General features: G+C 41.1%; 1 protein-coding gene across 6 annotated transcripts in view; it reads left to right on the top strand.

Annotated features, from left to right (window-relative positions):
• The first annotated feature begins 1,800 nt into the window (after positions 1-1,800).
• wdfy3 (WD repeat and FYVE domain containing 3) overlaps positions 1,801-17,611 on the top strand; it is a 114,094-nt gene continuing 98,283 nt past the window's right edge. For 5 of the 6 annotated variants that reach the window (XM_075467260.1, XM_075467256.1, XM_075467258.1 and 2 more), the window contains exon 1: positions 14,319-14,700. In XM_075467260.1, coding sequence (XP_075323375.1) covers positions 14,672-14,700 — 29 coding nt within the window. In that variant the 5' untranslated portion in view covers positions 14,319-14,671. Of the gene's footprint in view, positions 1,983-14,318; positions 14,701-17,611 lie in introns of those variants that run through there. The other variant, XM_075467259.1, reaches the window with a different exon arrangement.

Here is a 17,611-nt window from a genome sequence, read left to right as displayed (position 1 = left end):
AATCTTCTTTCACTCGCTGGACGAATTGGCACTATCAAAATGAACATCCTATCCAAATTCTTATTCTTACTTCACTTACTTTTCTGTTCATCCTATGAAAACCACTATTTAAAAAGCCTGATTGTGTTATTTAATCTTTTATTTGGAATAATGAAACACCTAGGAGCAGCAAGTTGTTTCTACAAAGACCTAAAATATATGGTGGGATGGCTTTAGCAATTTTTAATATCTATTATTAGGCTGCTAATATCAAATGCTTATTGTATTGGCATTGGGATACATTCTCCACGGATCCCTGTGGGCCTATCCCATGTTTTTATTTCTATTTCACATAAACTGAGTTTAAGTTGGCTCCTGCTCCATGTCTGCACCTGGGTCCTCCTTCCTCGCATCCACCCCGGACCACGACAGTGGCATTATCTTATCCAGTTTAAGATTGTACGCTGGCTTCACATGTCCAAGGTTAAGGTTTCCAGTCAACGCAGGGGTTAATCCTCTTTGTGACTGATGTAGGCATGCACCTGCTACTCCCTTTCACAGATTTTGGTCACGTTCACGTCTACATGCATTCTAGTCCTCAATATTTTGAAATGTGTTCAGCAACTTCAGGTCTAACTATTAATCCCTGTCCCTTTATTGGACTCTTTGGTGTACCATCAAAAAATCTCCTTCTACAAAAGCCATAATTAGATAGTATAGCCTAATCTTCCCTTTTAGCACGGCGACTCATTTTTTTAAATTGGAAGAATGAGAAAGCCCCCTTCTTTGGTAGATTTATATATAATGTCATGTTTTTCCCTTCAGATTGAAAAGATTAGATATGTGCTTAATGGATGAATGTGGAAGTTTGATGTGATCTGGCATCCTTTTATTTCCTGTGTAGTACAGCTGACAATCACCCTGATTCTGGATAATGTGGGAGATGTACAAGATAACTAAGTAACTACTCTGTGGAGTCTTTTTTTACGTCATGTTTGTATCTTTATGGCATCTTATGCTTTTGTTCTATAACTTAGGGTTTGTCTTAAATGTTTAAAATCTTTGCACGTGATTCACGTTCAACGGCTGAGTCCTCAAAGAGTTTGAACTGAGGATGTTTTGTGGGAGGAACAATCTTAATGACCAGCATGAAAAGGAGGAATCAAAAAGCTAAAAAAATAACTATTTAATTGTGTGGAGACAGTTTAAGCAGCCTTTCAAAGCCAAATAAAGAAATAAAAATGTGACCCACAAGTAAGAAAATGAGGATTGGTTTTACTATCATATGCGTTATATATTCATAAACACGATTCGGTTTATATTAATATCAATTACTCATTATATGAGGTGCATTACTGGGCCTTTATATTGATTTAAGTTTATATAAATGTGATATAATTTCAGCCTTTATCAGAGCGGCTACACACATTTTGGACTTCTCAAATAAATTAACAAATTTTCTCCTTACGCAAATATTAAGAATGATTTCATTATTAGTTGGCTTGAAAATAAAATGAAGTAGTGAAATTAGCATTTTGAACGTATTTACGTAAATCCAAACATATTCAGGCAAAACTGCACTTTTTTCGTAAACTAATGAGTTTGGTACCAAATCATCATGTGTTTAAAGTTCTTAGAAGAACGATGAAGTGATTTGACCTCAACTCTGGTTAGTTCTGATTGTTCTAGAATAAATCTTTTTTGTTTGCCTCGCTTTTATCCATGTCACGGAGTGTGTTTTCCCCTTCATCCGACAGATGTCAGGTTTGTGCTGCAGATGTGGTCTGAGAGGAGGATGCTGTCAGGAGGAAACTCGCTGCCTGGGACGAGCTGGATGTTGAGGAAAAATGGCTACCGGCAGAAGGAAGGAGAGGAAGCAGTGACCACTTTTGGATTTAACGCATCGCCTGAGACATATGGATATACACGGAGTGCCCCGCACCGATTTTATTGTCACATTTGAGGATATTGTCAACGTCCCCACCGAAGTAATTCCCTGTTTGGTGAGTATATGGCGCATACACGAAAGACACTGAGGTCTCTGGAGCGGCTAGTTAGCACTCTGTGCTAGCTGCCTAGCATGTAAGTTAGCTTAAACTGGAATATGCATCACGGCTCGTGCTAGCTTTAGTTTGCACAATAATATTTAAGCCAGTGTTGGCATGACAGTTGCAGCGCCCGTAGAGTCGTTACGAATTCAGTTGTCCTCATTATTTGCAAATATATATTTTTTTCAAGGCCGTCCAGTTACAAGAACGTCACCATGTAGCCTGACAGTTGTTCAGATGCGATGCCACTGCAATCAGCTGGTCGTTAGCTAACTTAGGGCTGTATCGCCAGCTAATATAGGTGTGAGCATTTCGGCTACAAACTCAATGTCTGGTAATGTGTTGTGTTTTCAGTGCGTGAGCCGCAGCAGATATGTTTTTGATGTGTTGGTATACATACGAGGAGGCTGACAAGTGTGACCATCATGGGCTGGAGTACAGTATGAGGCGTTAGGGAGATCATGTGTGGCTAAGCAAATCTGATAACAACTGTCCTGTCATAGTTCATTGGTGCGAAAAAGAGTGTGGTTTCACTGGTTAAACCGCTTTCAATTCGTGTCTGATGTGCAACTTCAGAGTCACCTGTGCCTGGCGTCTGGCCGCCGCATTGTTCCTGAACGATGACAGACCGCCTGGATGCCTGCGCACCAGCTAACCATCTCCATTTATCTTGCATTATTTGGTTAACTGGGAACTACGGTGCAAGGCATACTGTTACAGTTTTATGCTATGCAAATGCAGTGTTTGCCATGTCCCGCGGTGAGCTAAGAGATAAACACAGATGCTCGGATATATTTGCCCCAATGCCCCGTCTTTAGCCTATCAGTGATTACAAACACAACCCCCAGAGGAAGACACTCCCAACCCGAATGGGATCCAAACATATAGTATTAAATGGCAGTATATGGATCCAACTAAGAGCATTTAGTACAAAGCATCACTTTGAGAGTAATGTTAAATCACTGTAAACAGGCTCTGGAGAAAGAATGCCCTTTTATTTACTTCCAACAGGCTTTGAAAGGTTGGCCAAGCATGTGCAGTAGACTGTAGACAATCAGCCCCAGCTAACACGTGTGTCCTTGTGCTTAATATCTCTTGGACAGCATTAGTCTTGAGATGTTTCCTCTGGAAAGTATTAGCTTGCCTTTAGGGTCTTTATATGAATAGAATGCTAACACAGTAACAAGCCATCAGTTATTATTTAGCACCTTCTAAACAGCTTAGTCTTAATCAGCCTCAGGTGCTTGCACATGATAAAGCAAATGCGTACGACTTCAAAATCCAAAGCAGGACCTATGCAGACTGACATTTGATATGGCAACCACCTGCAAAATGCAGTTAATGCAGTAATACTTTGAGGTGTTTTTATGCAGTACACCAGCATTTTTGGTAGCCTAACCAATGATCATTTGAATCTAATCTAATGTGGAAACCTGATTAGTCGAAGTGGTTTGATGATGCGAGGGTTCCCCTTGCAATTTGCACATTCATGTTCATGCTAAACTCAATTTGTGACTGAGTGTAACTTTGCGCTGAAATTGAGTTTACCTTAGCACAGAGAGCTGTGTGTGAGAGGACAGCCGATGCAGTGTGCTTGTGCTGGTAGCGGGGAGCTCTGATTTCACGAGCTTTGCTTTTCACTTGAGCACTTTTTCTGCCTAAAAAAGCCATCGCATTTATCCAGTGCAAGCAGCACAGTGGCAGGAATCTGATGATCTTGCTTACAACGTCATGTCTGATGTGTGCACTGTGCGATGATGTAGAGCAACACAGATTCACGGGTTATGTGAAGTAAAGTAAGTAAAAAATAAAGTAAGTTTAATGAGCTGATGGATTTTCCCTTTCCCCATATCGCCTCCAAACCTTTCTGGCAAAATTGTTGCTAATAAATCTGCGGAACGGGGTAAGAAACAGATAGGCAAACCCCAAAGCATAGACATTGCCGATGGCCTACAACAACTATAAATCATCTTGTTGAAAAACGACCTCTCAGCTGTGTAATAGCTCAACTCAACTTTATTTATAAAGCCCTTTAAAACAGCCGTGGCTGAAACAAAGTGCCGTACATGAGTAACAACACGAAATATAAGGCATAAAACATAAGAACAATGTAAAAACAATAATAAAAAATAACAATATTAAAACAATAAAACAATAACAGAAACAGAGTCTCATGCTTGGTTAAAAGCCAGGGAATAAAAATGGGTTTTAAGACGGGTTTTAAAAATGGGCAGTGAAGGGGCTTGTCTTATGTGAAATGGGAGGTCGTTCCACAGTAAGTAGCTACTGCATCCCGTCACATATTACTCATGCCGTACAGTGCAAAGTTGCGCTCCCTATTACTTACGCAATATTTGATGCCAAGTGATGCCTGTAGTACAAGTGACTGTTTTTGAGAATTTTTGATATGGGCCCTGTTTCTGGTACAGAAGAGTCTGTATGGTCTGAGGATGCAGCCTGAGAAGAGCAGTGGGGCTTCAGTGACACGATCACACACCAACTACATTACAATGTTAGCTTGAGCAGTAGTAGCTCTCTGTCTGTGGTTCATTAGTCCCCCCCCCCAAAAAAAAGAGCAGACTGGTTAGTTCCCCTTTTGTTATGTTTACAGGAGCCTCTTTGAAAGCTCTGGTGTCAACAAAGATTACTCAACGCCTGGAAGGGAGTCGTGTGGTCATACAGTGATTGCAGCCTCGGGGGTCTTTCATTCTTCTGCTTTTGTCCTTGTTGACTTTCAGTGTTAACAGCAATTGTAATTTGAAACTCCAATAACCAGTTCAGGTGGGTTCTGTTCTGGGAGTCGTGTCCGTCTCGCGTGTCTCAGCCATTTCTGCCGCCTTGAATGGAATTTCATCCACGATGAACTGGATTTTATGGCCGTTCATTATTAGTCAACACTTGCAGATGTTCTGTGAGAGATAAACAGTAGTTAAATGACATAAGATGTAGATATTACTGATTTGAAAATGTCTAGTAAATGTTGGGAACTTCTTGGTTCCCGTGCCTTTTTCTATTTTTTAACTTTGTTGACATTTGCATGTCAGGTAATATAAAAAAAATGTCACGCACTGCCCTGCAATAAATGGCTGCTTAGTCATCCGGTGAGCTGTTTACGTCGCTGAATACTTTGTGTGGTATTAGGGGCACAAAGTGATGTCTAAAATAGCTTATTTTACTATGTGTGAATATAAAGTAGAATTATACTGTACTGCTTCAAGGGATATTGTCTGAGAATATAAAATAATTTTTGTTAGTGATTCAGAACACTGCTTAATAGCTGTTTGAGTATAAATGAGGGTAAATCAAAGCCTTTAGTAAAAGCAGAAGTTCTCATAAAACATGGTGAAATCGCGGCTTAATCTTGCACAACAAAGATTAGCATCTGAGACAGTATTCTTACCCATGTGATTGCCTCTTTGTGGTGCAGCGCTCTATATTCAGATCTTTGTAAGGCTCTTGTTATCGATCAGGTGTAACCGGGGAGCTGCATTCAAATCTTGGGGATAATGCATCACAAGGCCAAGGCTAATTTACCTCGAATAATGCGCCTCAAAGAGAGACACGGTGTGTGTGTGTGTGTGTGTGTGTGTGTGTGTGTGTGTGTGTGTTGTGCTCCCTTCAGTAAACGAGATGGCAGACTTAACCAGCATTTTACCAGTTTTGAGAAGAAACAGCATGCACGCATAAACCAGATAGAATCAGTCCTAATTGGCCCTCGGGGGAACAGCCTGCACGTCACGACAGTCGCCACAGATATCAGTGCACGGGTGCACGCATACCAATGTGCAGGATTTTTGTGCTGCTTTATGACACACATGCATGCTGATTCCCGGAAAGTTATTTCATTTTGCGGTGGTTCATCGTTAGAACTTTACTTTCCAATTTTATTGAACTAAATCCTCTATGACTGAGAGCCTTTTTTGTTGTCTCCAAGTTATTATTAATAATTTTGAGTCAGTAGCAGGCTTACATTGTGTGTCATGTTCCCTCATTATCATTATTACTAATCATTGGATGATGGAGTTAATTTTGAGTCAGATAAACCACGTTCAGTTAAGTCATTATCACATCTCAGTGTGCCCTTCCTTTTTTAAGTAATGTTCCCCTAAAACTGACCTTTTCAGTATGTCAAAAAGGAAACTGGGTAATTGTGACTTTAAAAAAAAAAAAAGTATTTACTTCCTCAATATGACCTAAAAGTGCTAAGCGCAACAGGAAGTCAGCTGGGAGACGAGTCGAGCATAGAATAACACCAGTCATGTCTTATAATTATTGTTATTTGTTTATAATGTTGTATGAAGTCTGTGCTCGTTTCTCTGTTCTAAAGACTCTCATTTTGAGGATAAATTGTGGCATTGCCCTGAAGCTGCCAAAGTTGGCTTTTGAGTTAGCGGACAGAACACAGATGAAAGTAGACTAATGACCTATGTGCTGCCTATTTTAATGGTGGTCCTGTTTTGTTAGACAGGCGGAATAGGAGATATTTCCCCAGCTCTGTTTGATACCGTAGCTTCACTGGCTGCACGCTGCATTAGTGCTATTCGATATGGACAAAACTTTATATCCCGATAACAATGTATATCCCGAAATAGTATTTCCTCTTAAAATTATATATATGTATGTATATATGAAATGAATGGCAATTTCTCTTCTCTTTTCTCTTTTTAATTATAAAACACACAGGCTATTATATATAAAACACAATAAAAGATAAAATGAAAATAAAGTAAAACACAAATATCCAGTGGACAAATACCATTCAAAATATCTGGTAGTGCAATCGGTTGTGATTACACGGTGTCTGCTTGTCATAGGGGATAGCTTTGGTCAACGATTTGTTCAGGTTTGTTTGGCGAATTTTTTTCTTCGTTTGTGGTTTCGAGGTAGTTTGTCGCATCTTCACGCCGTCTCTGTACTGTTCTTCATGTCCTGTCTTTAAGTGATAGAACAGATTAGACGTGTTTGAGTCGCTACTAACGCCTTGTTGGCGGCATGTTTTGCATATTATTGTTGTCTGGTCGGTGTCTGACTTCTTAAATCCAAACCAAAACCACACTATGAATTCAGGTTACCTCTTTTCGGCACTAATTCCTCTCGTGGTTCTGTTTCCATTGTGTTTTCCATCGTACTCTCCGCCTCTGCCATGTTGTTGTTTGTATCCATGCATGCCTCCCCATAGACATATATATGTATATATATATATATATATATATATATATATATATATATACACATATATATATATATATATATATATGTATATGTATATATATATATATATGTATATATACATATACATATATATATAAATGTATATATATATATATATATATATATATATATATATATATACACATGTATATATATATACATATATATATATATATATATATATACATATATATATATATATATATATATATATATATATATATATATATATATGTTTATGTGCTCCCCTAGCACTGCCGTAAATGATATGAGTCTTTGCGGGTGACGTAAAAATGCTACCGCAAAGTAGTAGCATAGCTGCAGTTACATGTAGCCTTCATTCATTGTTCATATAACATGTAATTTGAAAACAAACAAAGGAATAGAGGGCTATATCGTACGGTAGACATTTTATAACGCACTACGACATGTATCGTAATATCGCACAGCACTACGCTGCATGATAATGACTGTTGGAACTCCTGGCAATCTTAAAGGGATAGTTCGCCTCTTTTGACATGAAGCTGTATGACATCCCATACTAGCAATATCATTTATTAGATTTGACCTACCCCCCGCTGCGTCCTGTGAGCCGAGTTCCAGCCTCGTTTTGGCGTTGACGAAGGTAGTCCGGCTAGTTGCCTGGGGTTTAAAAAAATAAAGCGTTTTGCTTCTCAAAACAATATGTGTTCAAAAGAGTAATACATTTGCATCACAAAATTGTTCATCCAGAAAAATTCAGACCTCACAATCGCTTGGCGCTATTTGCTAATATGGGATGTCATGTCAAAAGAGGCGAACTATCCCTTTAAACAGTTTTGATCATACGCGGTTTGTGATAATTAACGTTGAAAAACAAAACTGTTTTTCTGCAAAACATATGAACATACTAGACCTATTGAAAAAGTCGATAATTGTGTTGGTATTTTAGTTCTCACGTTGAGCAGTTTTAGTCAGAATAACATCCCGGCTTTGGAGGGATTCTAGTTACTGAGTTTCTCTTGCTGCAGTTAAGCCTCTGATGCTGAATTTTATTTCTGTTTATTTTTTTCAAACTTTCCTGTGTATGACCAGCCTTGCCAGTGGTGGTGGTATGTTTAAAATGAGATCATGTAGAAGGCATAATTGAGTTGAATGATGTTTTTTTTCGCTGCTGGACTCATTTCCACATGGCCCAGTTTGTCTCCACTGGAAACCGAATTTATGGTAAATATGTTCCGCAGTCTACTTCACACGCAAATAAGCTTCCTCATCCTTTCCCCACAGCACTGTAGAAGAATTCAGCCAACATGTGGTGCTATCAGTAGCATGCTAACTAACGTTTTTCTTTGCATTTTATAGTGAATATCAACAGCAGTTATAGTGCATACTGCCACACCACAAATGTTTCTGAATGTCATCCCAGTGGAGGAAGTTCTCCAAGGGTGTAGTTTAGTTTTTTGGTCCAGACAAGTTTGCTTTGCGTTGATATTGGACTTAGTTCACTGATTTTAGTGATGTTACACAGACCTATAACTGCTTTTGTGAACTAAGGTCAAAAACATGTAAAAAGGCCACATTTTCGTTTGTTTTTGTTTGCGTGAACAGGGCTTTGGTGAAGTGCTACTCTTTAGTTCTTAGGATGATTCCACTGGAGTCTCCTGGTTAGCGGACCCATAGTTTTCCAGGGCAGATGCTCCAAAACTCAGGCAGCTGTTGTTGTAATTAGGCAGCGGTCCCGAAAAGGTGCTTTTTGACTGATTAGTGTCAGAGTTCACTGAGTACACCACAACTCTGAACTTAGTTTCTCTTTTTTATGTCAGCAGTGATAGCTCTGTTCATTGCAAGGTAATTGGCACATGGCTAATTAGCATACGGATGAAAGCATTCTAGAAGCTATTGTCAAACCTTTATTATTGATAATATGCACAGCAGGTGTTTTCCTTGCATGAGTAAAACTATTTAAGCTCACTCATATCACTGAATCAGTTGGAGATGGGCCCATTGGGGACAATAAGACGACGACATGGCGTGTTCTATGTTATTTTGGCAAAAGATTATGAATCAATTAACCTTCTGTATTATGCACTCATTTCAAGGTTTTAGTTTAGACTTTCAGATTTCCATGTATCCATTATACTTCTGCAGTGTTACACTGAGTGCATTAAAGTCTGTCCAGAGCAGAGATACTCATTGTGCGGCTCCTCAAGCTTTAATTGGTGGCTCGCACTTGCATAGTAGCTTATAACAATATGGTAACAATAACAATACATTACAATAATGTACAATAACATACAGCGAATACTGCACAGTATTAGGTATTTTTATTAATTTTGCGTTTTTGTAGTATTAAGTATTTTTATTAAGTATTAATTAAGGCTTAATGGTGTTTCCTAAAGGGGCTCTGTTAAAGGGGCACTAGGTAGCATTTTCACCTAAAATTATAGCCTTCAGGAGTTCACCAAAGGTTAAACAAGTCAATGGTAAGAGAATGAAGCCTGTCTCGCTCCCAACAGGGGTCTGTATGCTGAAAATCCCATATGTAACTTCGGCAGGAGCGACCCGCTTCTGAAGTGTCGTGATGCGCGAGAAGAGTCGTTTGTGTTTACGGCACTTAGCTAGGTACTGTATGCTAGTTGTAGTTGTAGGCTATGTGTTCGCTTGCGTTGAAGAGCCAACACCAAGCGTTTCATAATCTGCCTTTCACAGACTGAATATGAAACGTTCGATGTTGGCACTTCCCATCTTTGTGAAATTTCTCCAAGCGTGATCTTGTTCATCTACCATAGTGATCTGCGTTTTAGATCGCAAAGAGACAGGTGATGATGGTGCTCTTATTCCTCCTGAGTTTGAGACGTAGCCTAGCTTCAGAAATACAGGACTGACCTGATTAGAATAAGAATAGCGTTTTGATCCGAACAAGAATTGTTATCTACACATGAAAATGGATTCATTTGTTCGGATTATGATTGTAATCGGAATAGTGTAGAGCTAGTCTGTGTTTATTGTGGTGTGTATGTTGGTAGTGCCTGCGTGCATCTGTCAAAGATGTAACTTTTGTAAGTGTCTGCTAATACAAAGGAATCACTCCACGAATACACCATGATGAGGGAAGAATCCCATTCAAGATCAGCAACAGTCCATCCATCCATCCATCCATCCATACATCCATTATCTTCCGCTTGTCCGGGGATCGGGTCGCGGGGGCAGCAGCCTGAGCAGAGAAACCCAGACGAGCTGTCCCCGGCCACTTCCTCCAGCAACAGGATTGTAGTAGTGCTAGGCGGTATACCGGTTCACACCGAATACCGGTTTATAATTTCGTTATGATATGAATTTTTAATATACCGCCATACCGGTGTATTTAATTACACAACGGGGGGAACGCTGCGTCGCGCGACATTGTTTGAGACGGGACCCTTTTCAGTGTTGGGCTTCTAAACACGCATGTTTACTGTCTATTTTTAACGCTATTTAAAAAATACTGGTATTCGTTAAACTGCATTTCCTTTACCTGCTCTCCCTCCGTCTCTGTCAGTCACGCGTCTCTCTCACATAGCCTACTCTCTCACACACACACACACACACACACACACACACACACACACACACACACACACAGCCACTCCCCTCCGTGCACACCGCGTGTGTCTCCATCAGCGAGATCATCCCTGGAAGCATGGAAGCTTGCTAGCTTCAGCGCCGCGTTAGATTAGCTCCCATTAAAAAGTCCTATAAAAATATTTTATATTTTTAATACAATGTTGTCCCGTCCCGACCCATAGCAAACACGCGATTACGCCTTCTTTATAAAGTTAACTAGTCGCAAGTTTGCCGTAAAAAAAAAAAAAAAAAAGTAGTTGGGTTGTCGAGGTCTAAACACTAGCAGCTGTGAATCAAATAAAGTAGGTTTTTTAAACTCTTACACTGAATGTTTGCTGCTTCAATCCAGATGAGTATTGAAAAATATTTTCCGCGATTGAAAAAGAGACGTGCGTGTTGAGGATGAGGAGCAGCCTGAACCGGAGGTATCAGTCTGAAACAGCTGAACAGTCCGACCAGTGTAATTAGCTATGTTATTCATTTGTTTACAATGAAGATGTGAATATTAATACAATAAAGTTTTGTGTGACCAATTATTAACGAAGGAATTATTTTGAAGAATATTTATTTAAATTTTTAATTCTGTTCTCAATCTGTAGAAAATGCTGTGAACACCTAATTATGCATGAAAAAAAAATACCTGATATACCGTGAAACCGTGATACCATGAAAAAATACCGTGATATGTATTTTTGGTCATACCGCCCAGCACTATATTGTAGCATATTATCTTGAGTTCTCTCTTTAGAAAATATCTGATAATAGTATCTTACGTGGGCAGTCTACACATCAGATGACCTAACTGCACTGACTAAATAACACAACGGCAGCATTCGCCACAATGTTTAGTTAGTGGATGTGTATAATACAAAGGTGGGCATTTTTACGACAGTGTAGAATTTCAGGTTGACCAATAGAGATCGCTATACTGCCGCTAAACTACCTTGTATCCCTTTAAACCTGGCAACACAGCCCACTTAAACCACCGTCACACTTGACCGCAGTGCGCGCTAGCTCCTTAAGCCAGCGCGAGATGCAGGCACAATGGATCGGTTTTTAATTAAAAAAGGGCAAAAACCAGCACAAAAACATGCTCATCTGGTATGTCTCACTATAGCCCCTTTCACACTGCCGAATAACCCGCGTTTAATCCGCGAATTTAGCGTGTCCGCTGTTGCGTTCACACTGCCGACCCGGGCTGCCGCATCAACTCGACTCGCCTTTCGACCCGCGTCGGACCCTAGTCTTTTTGCCGAGTTTGGTGTGAACGCAATCGACGCGGGTCGGACGTGGGCGTGGCGTGACGTGAGGAGTTTAAAAGACAGAATGGACAGCTGATTCAGAACAACAGCGACAGATGAGGACAAGTTTTACTCTGTTTTAGCCTACATCAAGTTCGAGACATTTTTGAAGATGGCCAACTGGGGAGACAAGGAGGTCCGCGAGCTCCTCAGCCTCCGAGCAGAGGACGTTATTTACCGCCACATTTCGCGGACTATTGCTCTTGTATTCTCCGCATATGTTCTTCGGCAGCATCCCACGTTGTAACCATCCACACCCCGTAAAATAACATCTCCATGAACTGCATATACAATTGCAAAAACGAGTCCTCAAGGTGTATTTAACCCTACCTCCGACGCATGGCTTGTGCCTACGTCATTGTACACGCCCAGCATTTTATGTGTTTCGTGTGACGCTCTGCCACTAGGCAACGCCCCCTGAACTCGGCTTCAGGCGACACGGGTCACCAACACGCCAAGCGTTCACATTGCTCGACACGGATCGAAGGTGCAATTTGGACCCGCTAAAGGCTCTAGCATGGTTGCCGCGTCTGCTAGCGCGAGCGGTGTTGATGACGTCACAAGTTCGTGCCCGCCATAGGACCCTATATAGTGGCGCAAGTCGTTGCGCGCCAGTAGTTGCAATTTTCTCCGTCACAGAGGTGGCGCTGCTACGTGAAGGTTACCTCTACTCTACAACCACGAAAGTGGAGAAGAAAACAATGCCGCTGTCAAGAGCAGGAATACTATCATTAATGATACTGCTTCAGTTTTCGGATCATTTTAATTTTTTAATTCAGTTAAAAGAGGTGAAGGTTTGAAGCCCCCGGCATCAACAGAGTCTCTGCCCTCTTCTTTGCCTTCACGTATCTGTCCCGTAGCTTCTTCCACACATTCTTACAGAACTCTCCCTCTTTCCCCAAAGTTCTGCCCATCTCTGTGCACCAGTTTGGGGAGTTTACTGCTCCCTGTGCTGTTTCACTGCAGTTTCGTACAGCTGCCTGTACAAACGCACCTCCTCACTGAGCCTGGTCTCACATCGGTCCATCCGGTTCGTTGTGCTCGGCGCCGCCAAGTTACAAAAATCGACTGGTGCACGACAACGCGCTGCGCCGTCTTTTCAAGGGAAGCGCCAGGCCTGAAACGTCATTTTGACGTCACGGTGCGACACCGCCGTGACAGACGCGGCAACCATGCTACCGCCTTAAGGTAGCGGGTCGCAGTGTGAAAGGGGCTTATGATTACAACAAAAAACTACAAATACAACATGAAGAAAGTCAAGGACATGCATGCCAGCTTCCGCTCATCCCAGTATTAAGGCAAATATGGTCTTAATTGAAAATGTATTGGCTGTGTTGTTTCTTTTTAGTGGGATGTTTTATACGTAGAAATACATATTTGCAAAAGGGGGCGTAGTATGTTGTCGTAAAAGTGGCTCTTCCCTTGATTTTGCTCTGCCAATGTGGCAAAAATGTGAAAAAAATAGTGAGTATCACTGGTCTAGAGCAATAAGTATCGGAATAGAAAGTCTTTTACTCTCTATCAGCAGATAGTTCATCTTAATGAACTTGGATCAGTACCAGGGTTTATTGAGACATCCCTAGTCATAATGTAAATTCATTTGTGGTATGCCTATATTAATTCTGTGGAAGTGGAATTATTATTGTTATTGTCATTCAATCTGCCCCGTGCATCTTCCCCGTTATGAATTAATTTTAAGAAAGTAAGCAGCTCCTCGCCTCTCTGAGGCTGGAAGCAGTCTTGCGGTTTGGGGTTTCAGCCTGATGAAGGGCTTAAGGACTTATTGATGGCTGCAAACGCTTTAATCATTGGGTAGGTCAGTTATCAAAATAGCTGCCAGTAATGAATCGTTTTACTATCGTGTTCTGCTTTCCAAACAACTACAGAGGATCAAAAAAGATTCTGCAAAACAGTTGCAGCATTCATATTTAATTGTCTTGGTTAAGAAAACCAACACATTTAGCGTTAAAATAAAACTTGTGTCATTCCTTGTATGTCCCAAAAAGCTCCAAAGTAATAATTCAAAGCCAGTGTGAGCTCATTGAGCCGGGACATTCATAATGATGAATAAAATCTGTGTAATATTCATTTTTAATGACGCTCACTTCTGTCAGTGGCGCCTCCCCTTCCCTTTGTGTAAATGGTACAGTCCTGTCAGTGTTATGACCATAGCCCTCCCCACGCTCCACCCTCCCCTCCTCCTCCTCTAAAGCCCTGTACACCCCACCCGGTATCAGGGGGGGATCAGCTGTGCCAGTCCCGACAGACCACACACACACACACACACACACACACACACGGACACACACACGCACACACACACACACACAGTATGCTGGCTGGCGAACAAAGCCACTGGCACTGCCAATGAAGACAAACCCTTCCTCTGCGCTTTGCCTATCTGCTTCTGACGCTGCTGTTAGAGAAAGGCATGACACCACCGCCTCCACCGCCTGTCCTCATCAGAAAGAGACCGTTTTGACGGGTCGAGCGGTTGGTTTTTGGTGCAGGGTGGAATATTATTGTCTCCTCTGGTGCTGAGGAGTTGAAATGCTGGCGGAGCGCAGAGAGAATAGCAGGTAAGGCAAATCAGAGCCGGGTGCTAAGCTTGTCTCCGTGGCGACTAGGGGTTTGTTTACTGTTTACCGATGTAGAAGTGCCGCCAGACCATTTCACAGGTTACTTAACATTAAGGCTTAAATTTCTGTCTTCATCAGTGTCGAGCCGTTGCTGTGGGGATGCAATAGTGCAACAACACCCTGATGTCTCTGTTTCCGCCACCGGCTGATTGAAAAGATGCCACGCTTTGTGCAACAAATATGAAATAAAGAACAGTACAGTTTATTTAGCAGAAGTTTTGTGTCAAGTTTGTTTTTTAACTTATTGGTACATAAAAATGTTTCATTCAATTCTTTTTGAGTATGTACTCAAAGTGTCCCCCCCCCCCTCCCCGACCACCACAACAAGCACAGGTTAAGGCTGAGTGTGTCTTTGTCAGAATTAATATATATTTGTTAAGTCTAATTAAGCAGAACAGACCATGAAGAAATTGTATGAAATAGATGATTTCTAGAAAGAAACGAGTGAAATGCTACACAGCATTTAATACCTGGACTCCTCTTAGATGACCGATGTAAAAGGTTTGCACATTTAATTATCACAGTCGCTGCTACCATCAGAAAATGTTTTGGGTTTCAAGCCAAATGATGCCAAAGTCACATTTAGATGTTGAGAGAAGTTCGTATGGGGTTGTTACTGTTAACGAATTTGGATCAATTTATCAGTAATTTATATCTATATAGGATACATGCATGAAATGGGCAGATATACAGATATCAGAACTGAAACAGATGATAAGTTACTATAATAATGATATGTTGAAGTCGTCAAAATTAGTAAAAGATTTGACTGTGTAACAGTTATAATTGAAAATATTTTTGCCGGGGTGCAGGGCAGCTCGACTGGTTGAGTGAAAGGCTGTTGGTATAAAAATAAATAAATAAATGAATAAATCCAAGTAACAATAATCGTTTTCTATCTGATTTCTCCTACTTCAAGTCTTTTCGAGCATTCACAGTCGCTGCCATGATAAAATCCCAAGTGTTGTTTTTTTAAAGGACTGAATAGACTTTGGCCTCCAGCTCTGGTCTGGTCCGAATCTGTTTGGCATCGGACCATTTCCTGCCCTTCAGGCTCAGGTTTTACATCCGTAAAAGGTCAGATATCAACTGTGAATCGCAGACTATTTGATTGGTCCTCCATTGTAGCTTGATCGTTCTGAATTTATGATGCTGCAAGTCGTTCTCGTGCTAATGGCCATTCGAGGTGTCCTCTTTGCTGTGGCTAACTACAGGAATGGAATATTTGTTAAGCTTTGTTCTGAAATATGCAGTTTGAATGAGCATCTATAGCTAAGAACCCAATTTGCGATGGTCTAAACAGCATGCCTAAAATGAGTCGTTGATTAGCCACGTGCTGAAACTAATCGGCTATGCAGAGCTCGATGATGAGTTTAAAATGTTGAACTAGAATACATAGAAGCACTGGAGATTATTTTTTAGATATGATCAAGTGATTTTAACTTTTGTAACTGTTTGCAGAGGAGTCCAGTTAACCACTCACAGTCCGAATGTAGCAACGTTTGGCTGGGGGTCGGCATGAATTCACCACTCTGCCACCGCTCTTTCTCCAAATTAGCATTTTGTTGAAAAAGTTTGTGTTTTCTCTAACTTTCTGTCAAGCCCCTTTTTTCTTCTCTGTGGAGCTCCCCTGCCTCCTCCTACCTCTGTAAACTGTCAAGACAAGAGACATTTCTGCGATTACGTCACCTTCTCCAGAGGAACAACCACACAAGCTCTAAAAGAGTCGGGCTTTTCCAGGGCATCAGCTGCCTTCATCTCCCAGGAGTTGGTGTTAACTCTGAGAGACGCTCACTGAAGCTGGCGTCGGCTTAAAGAGAAGGCTTTGAAAAAGACTGGAGGGCCAAGAAAGCAAGCTCAGTTCCTCACTGCATAGGAGTTGACATTCCATTGATGCCTTTGACTCATTTTCTTTGCTTCAGCCAAGTCGAGATGTGGTTTGATGCAGTTTTTTCCGTTAAGCAGCACCGGGCTGGCCTGTAGAATATACTGATAAACTGACACATATAGAGTTGCTTTTGCATAAATACACCTCCTAAAGATGCTACCCTTATCTTCATTGTCATGTTCCCGCTCCTTGTGGTTGTGCCGTCTGCTTTCATAGGTCAACCGGCGGACAGTCTTATTCACATCAGAGAGAGCAGTGCACATTTTTAGCTTCTCTGAACCTTTCCTGCCCCTTCTCTGTGCCTTTCTCACACAATACATTTTGAATCAACAAACACGACGGTTTCATATTTCTGTGAAGGAAGAGCAGCGTTTCATTGCCAAAGGTGTGGGCATCTCGTTTGTTTTGGATTTGTTTCCAGGGAGCTGAAAATAGATCATGTCAATTTAGAGGGTAAAAAGAAGAGAAAAAAAACAAAGAAGACAAGCCAAAGACGGATCACGGAAGAAGGAGAGATAAGAAACATCCCCTTTGTGATTGATGAAATGGCATCCTGGCATTTTGTCCTCTTAACAACTCCGTTCTAATCTCAGTGAATTCAAGTGAGAGCAGGCTGTGATTGAACCTCCTATTTGAGGCATACTGGACTCGTGTTTGTCAGTTTCCACCTGAACAGGCGGTTTTGCAAACATGAAAAAGAGCTTCCTTCTCCATGTGATACTTGGAGCAACAAAGCCTTTGTTTTCACAGAAGACCAGATAAAAAAAAGAGTTTTCGCTTCACCCGAGAATCTGGAAGTCCGTCGGGTAAAATCATAAAGTTTAGTTTCAGCTCCACGTACAGAATGTAATGCAGAAAGGAAGGTGCTGACAGAAGTTTAAACAGGACTGGATTCTGTGCTTTGATGACACTCGTTGCTTACTAAGGAGGTGGAGTGAGCTGTAATCCTGCATTTGTCGCTGC

Source organism: Odontesthes bonariensis, chromosome 6, assembly GCF_027942865.1.
Source record: "Odontesthes bonariensis isolate fOdoBon6 chromosome 6, fOdoBon6.hap1, whole genome shotgun sequence".
Lineage (NCBI taxonomy): Eukaryota > Metazoa > Chordata > Actinopteri > Atheriniformes > Atherinopsidae > Odontesthes > Odontesthes bonariensis.
The sequence above is the reverse complement of the archived record's forward strand: the minus strand, read 5'-3'. Positions and strand labels throughout refer to the sequence as shown.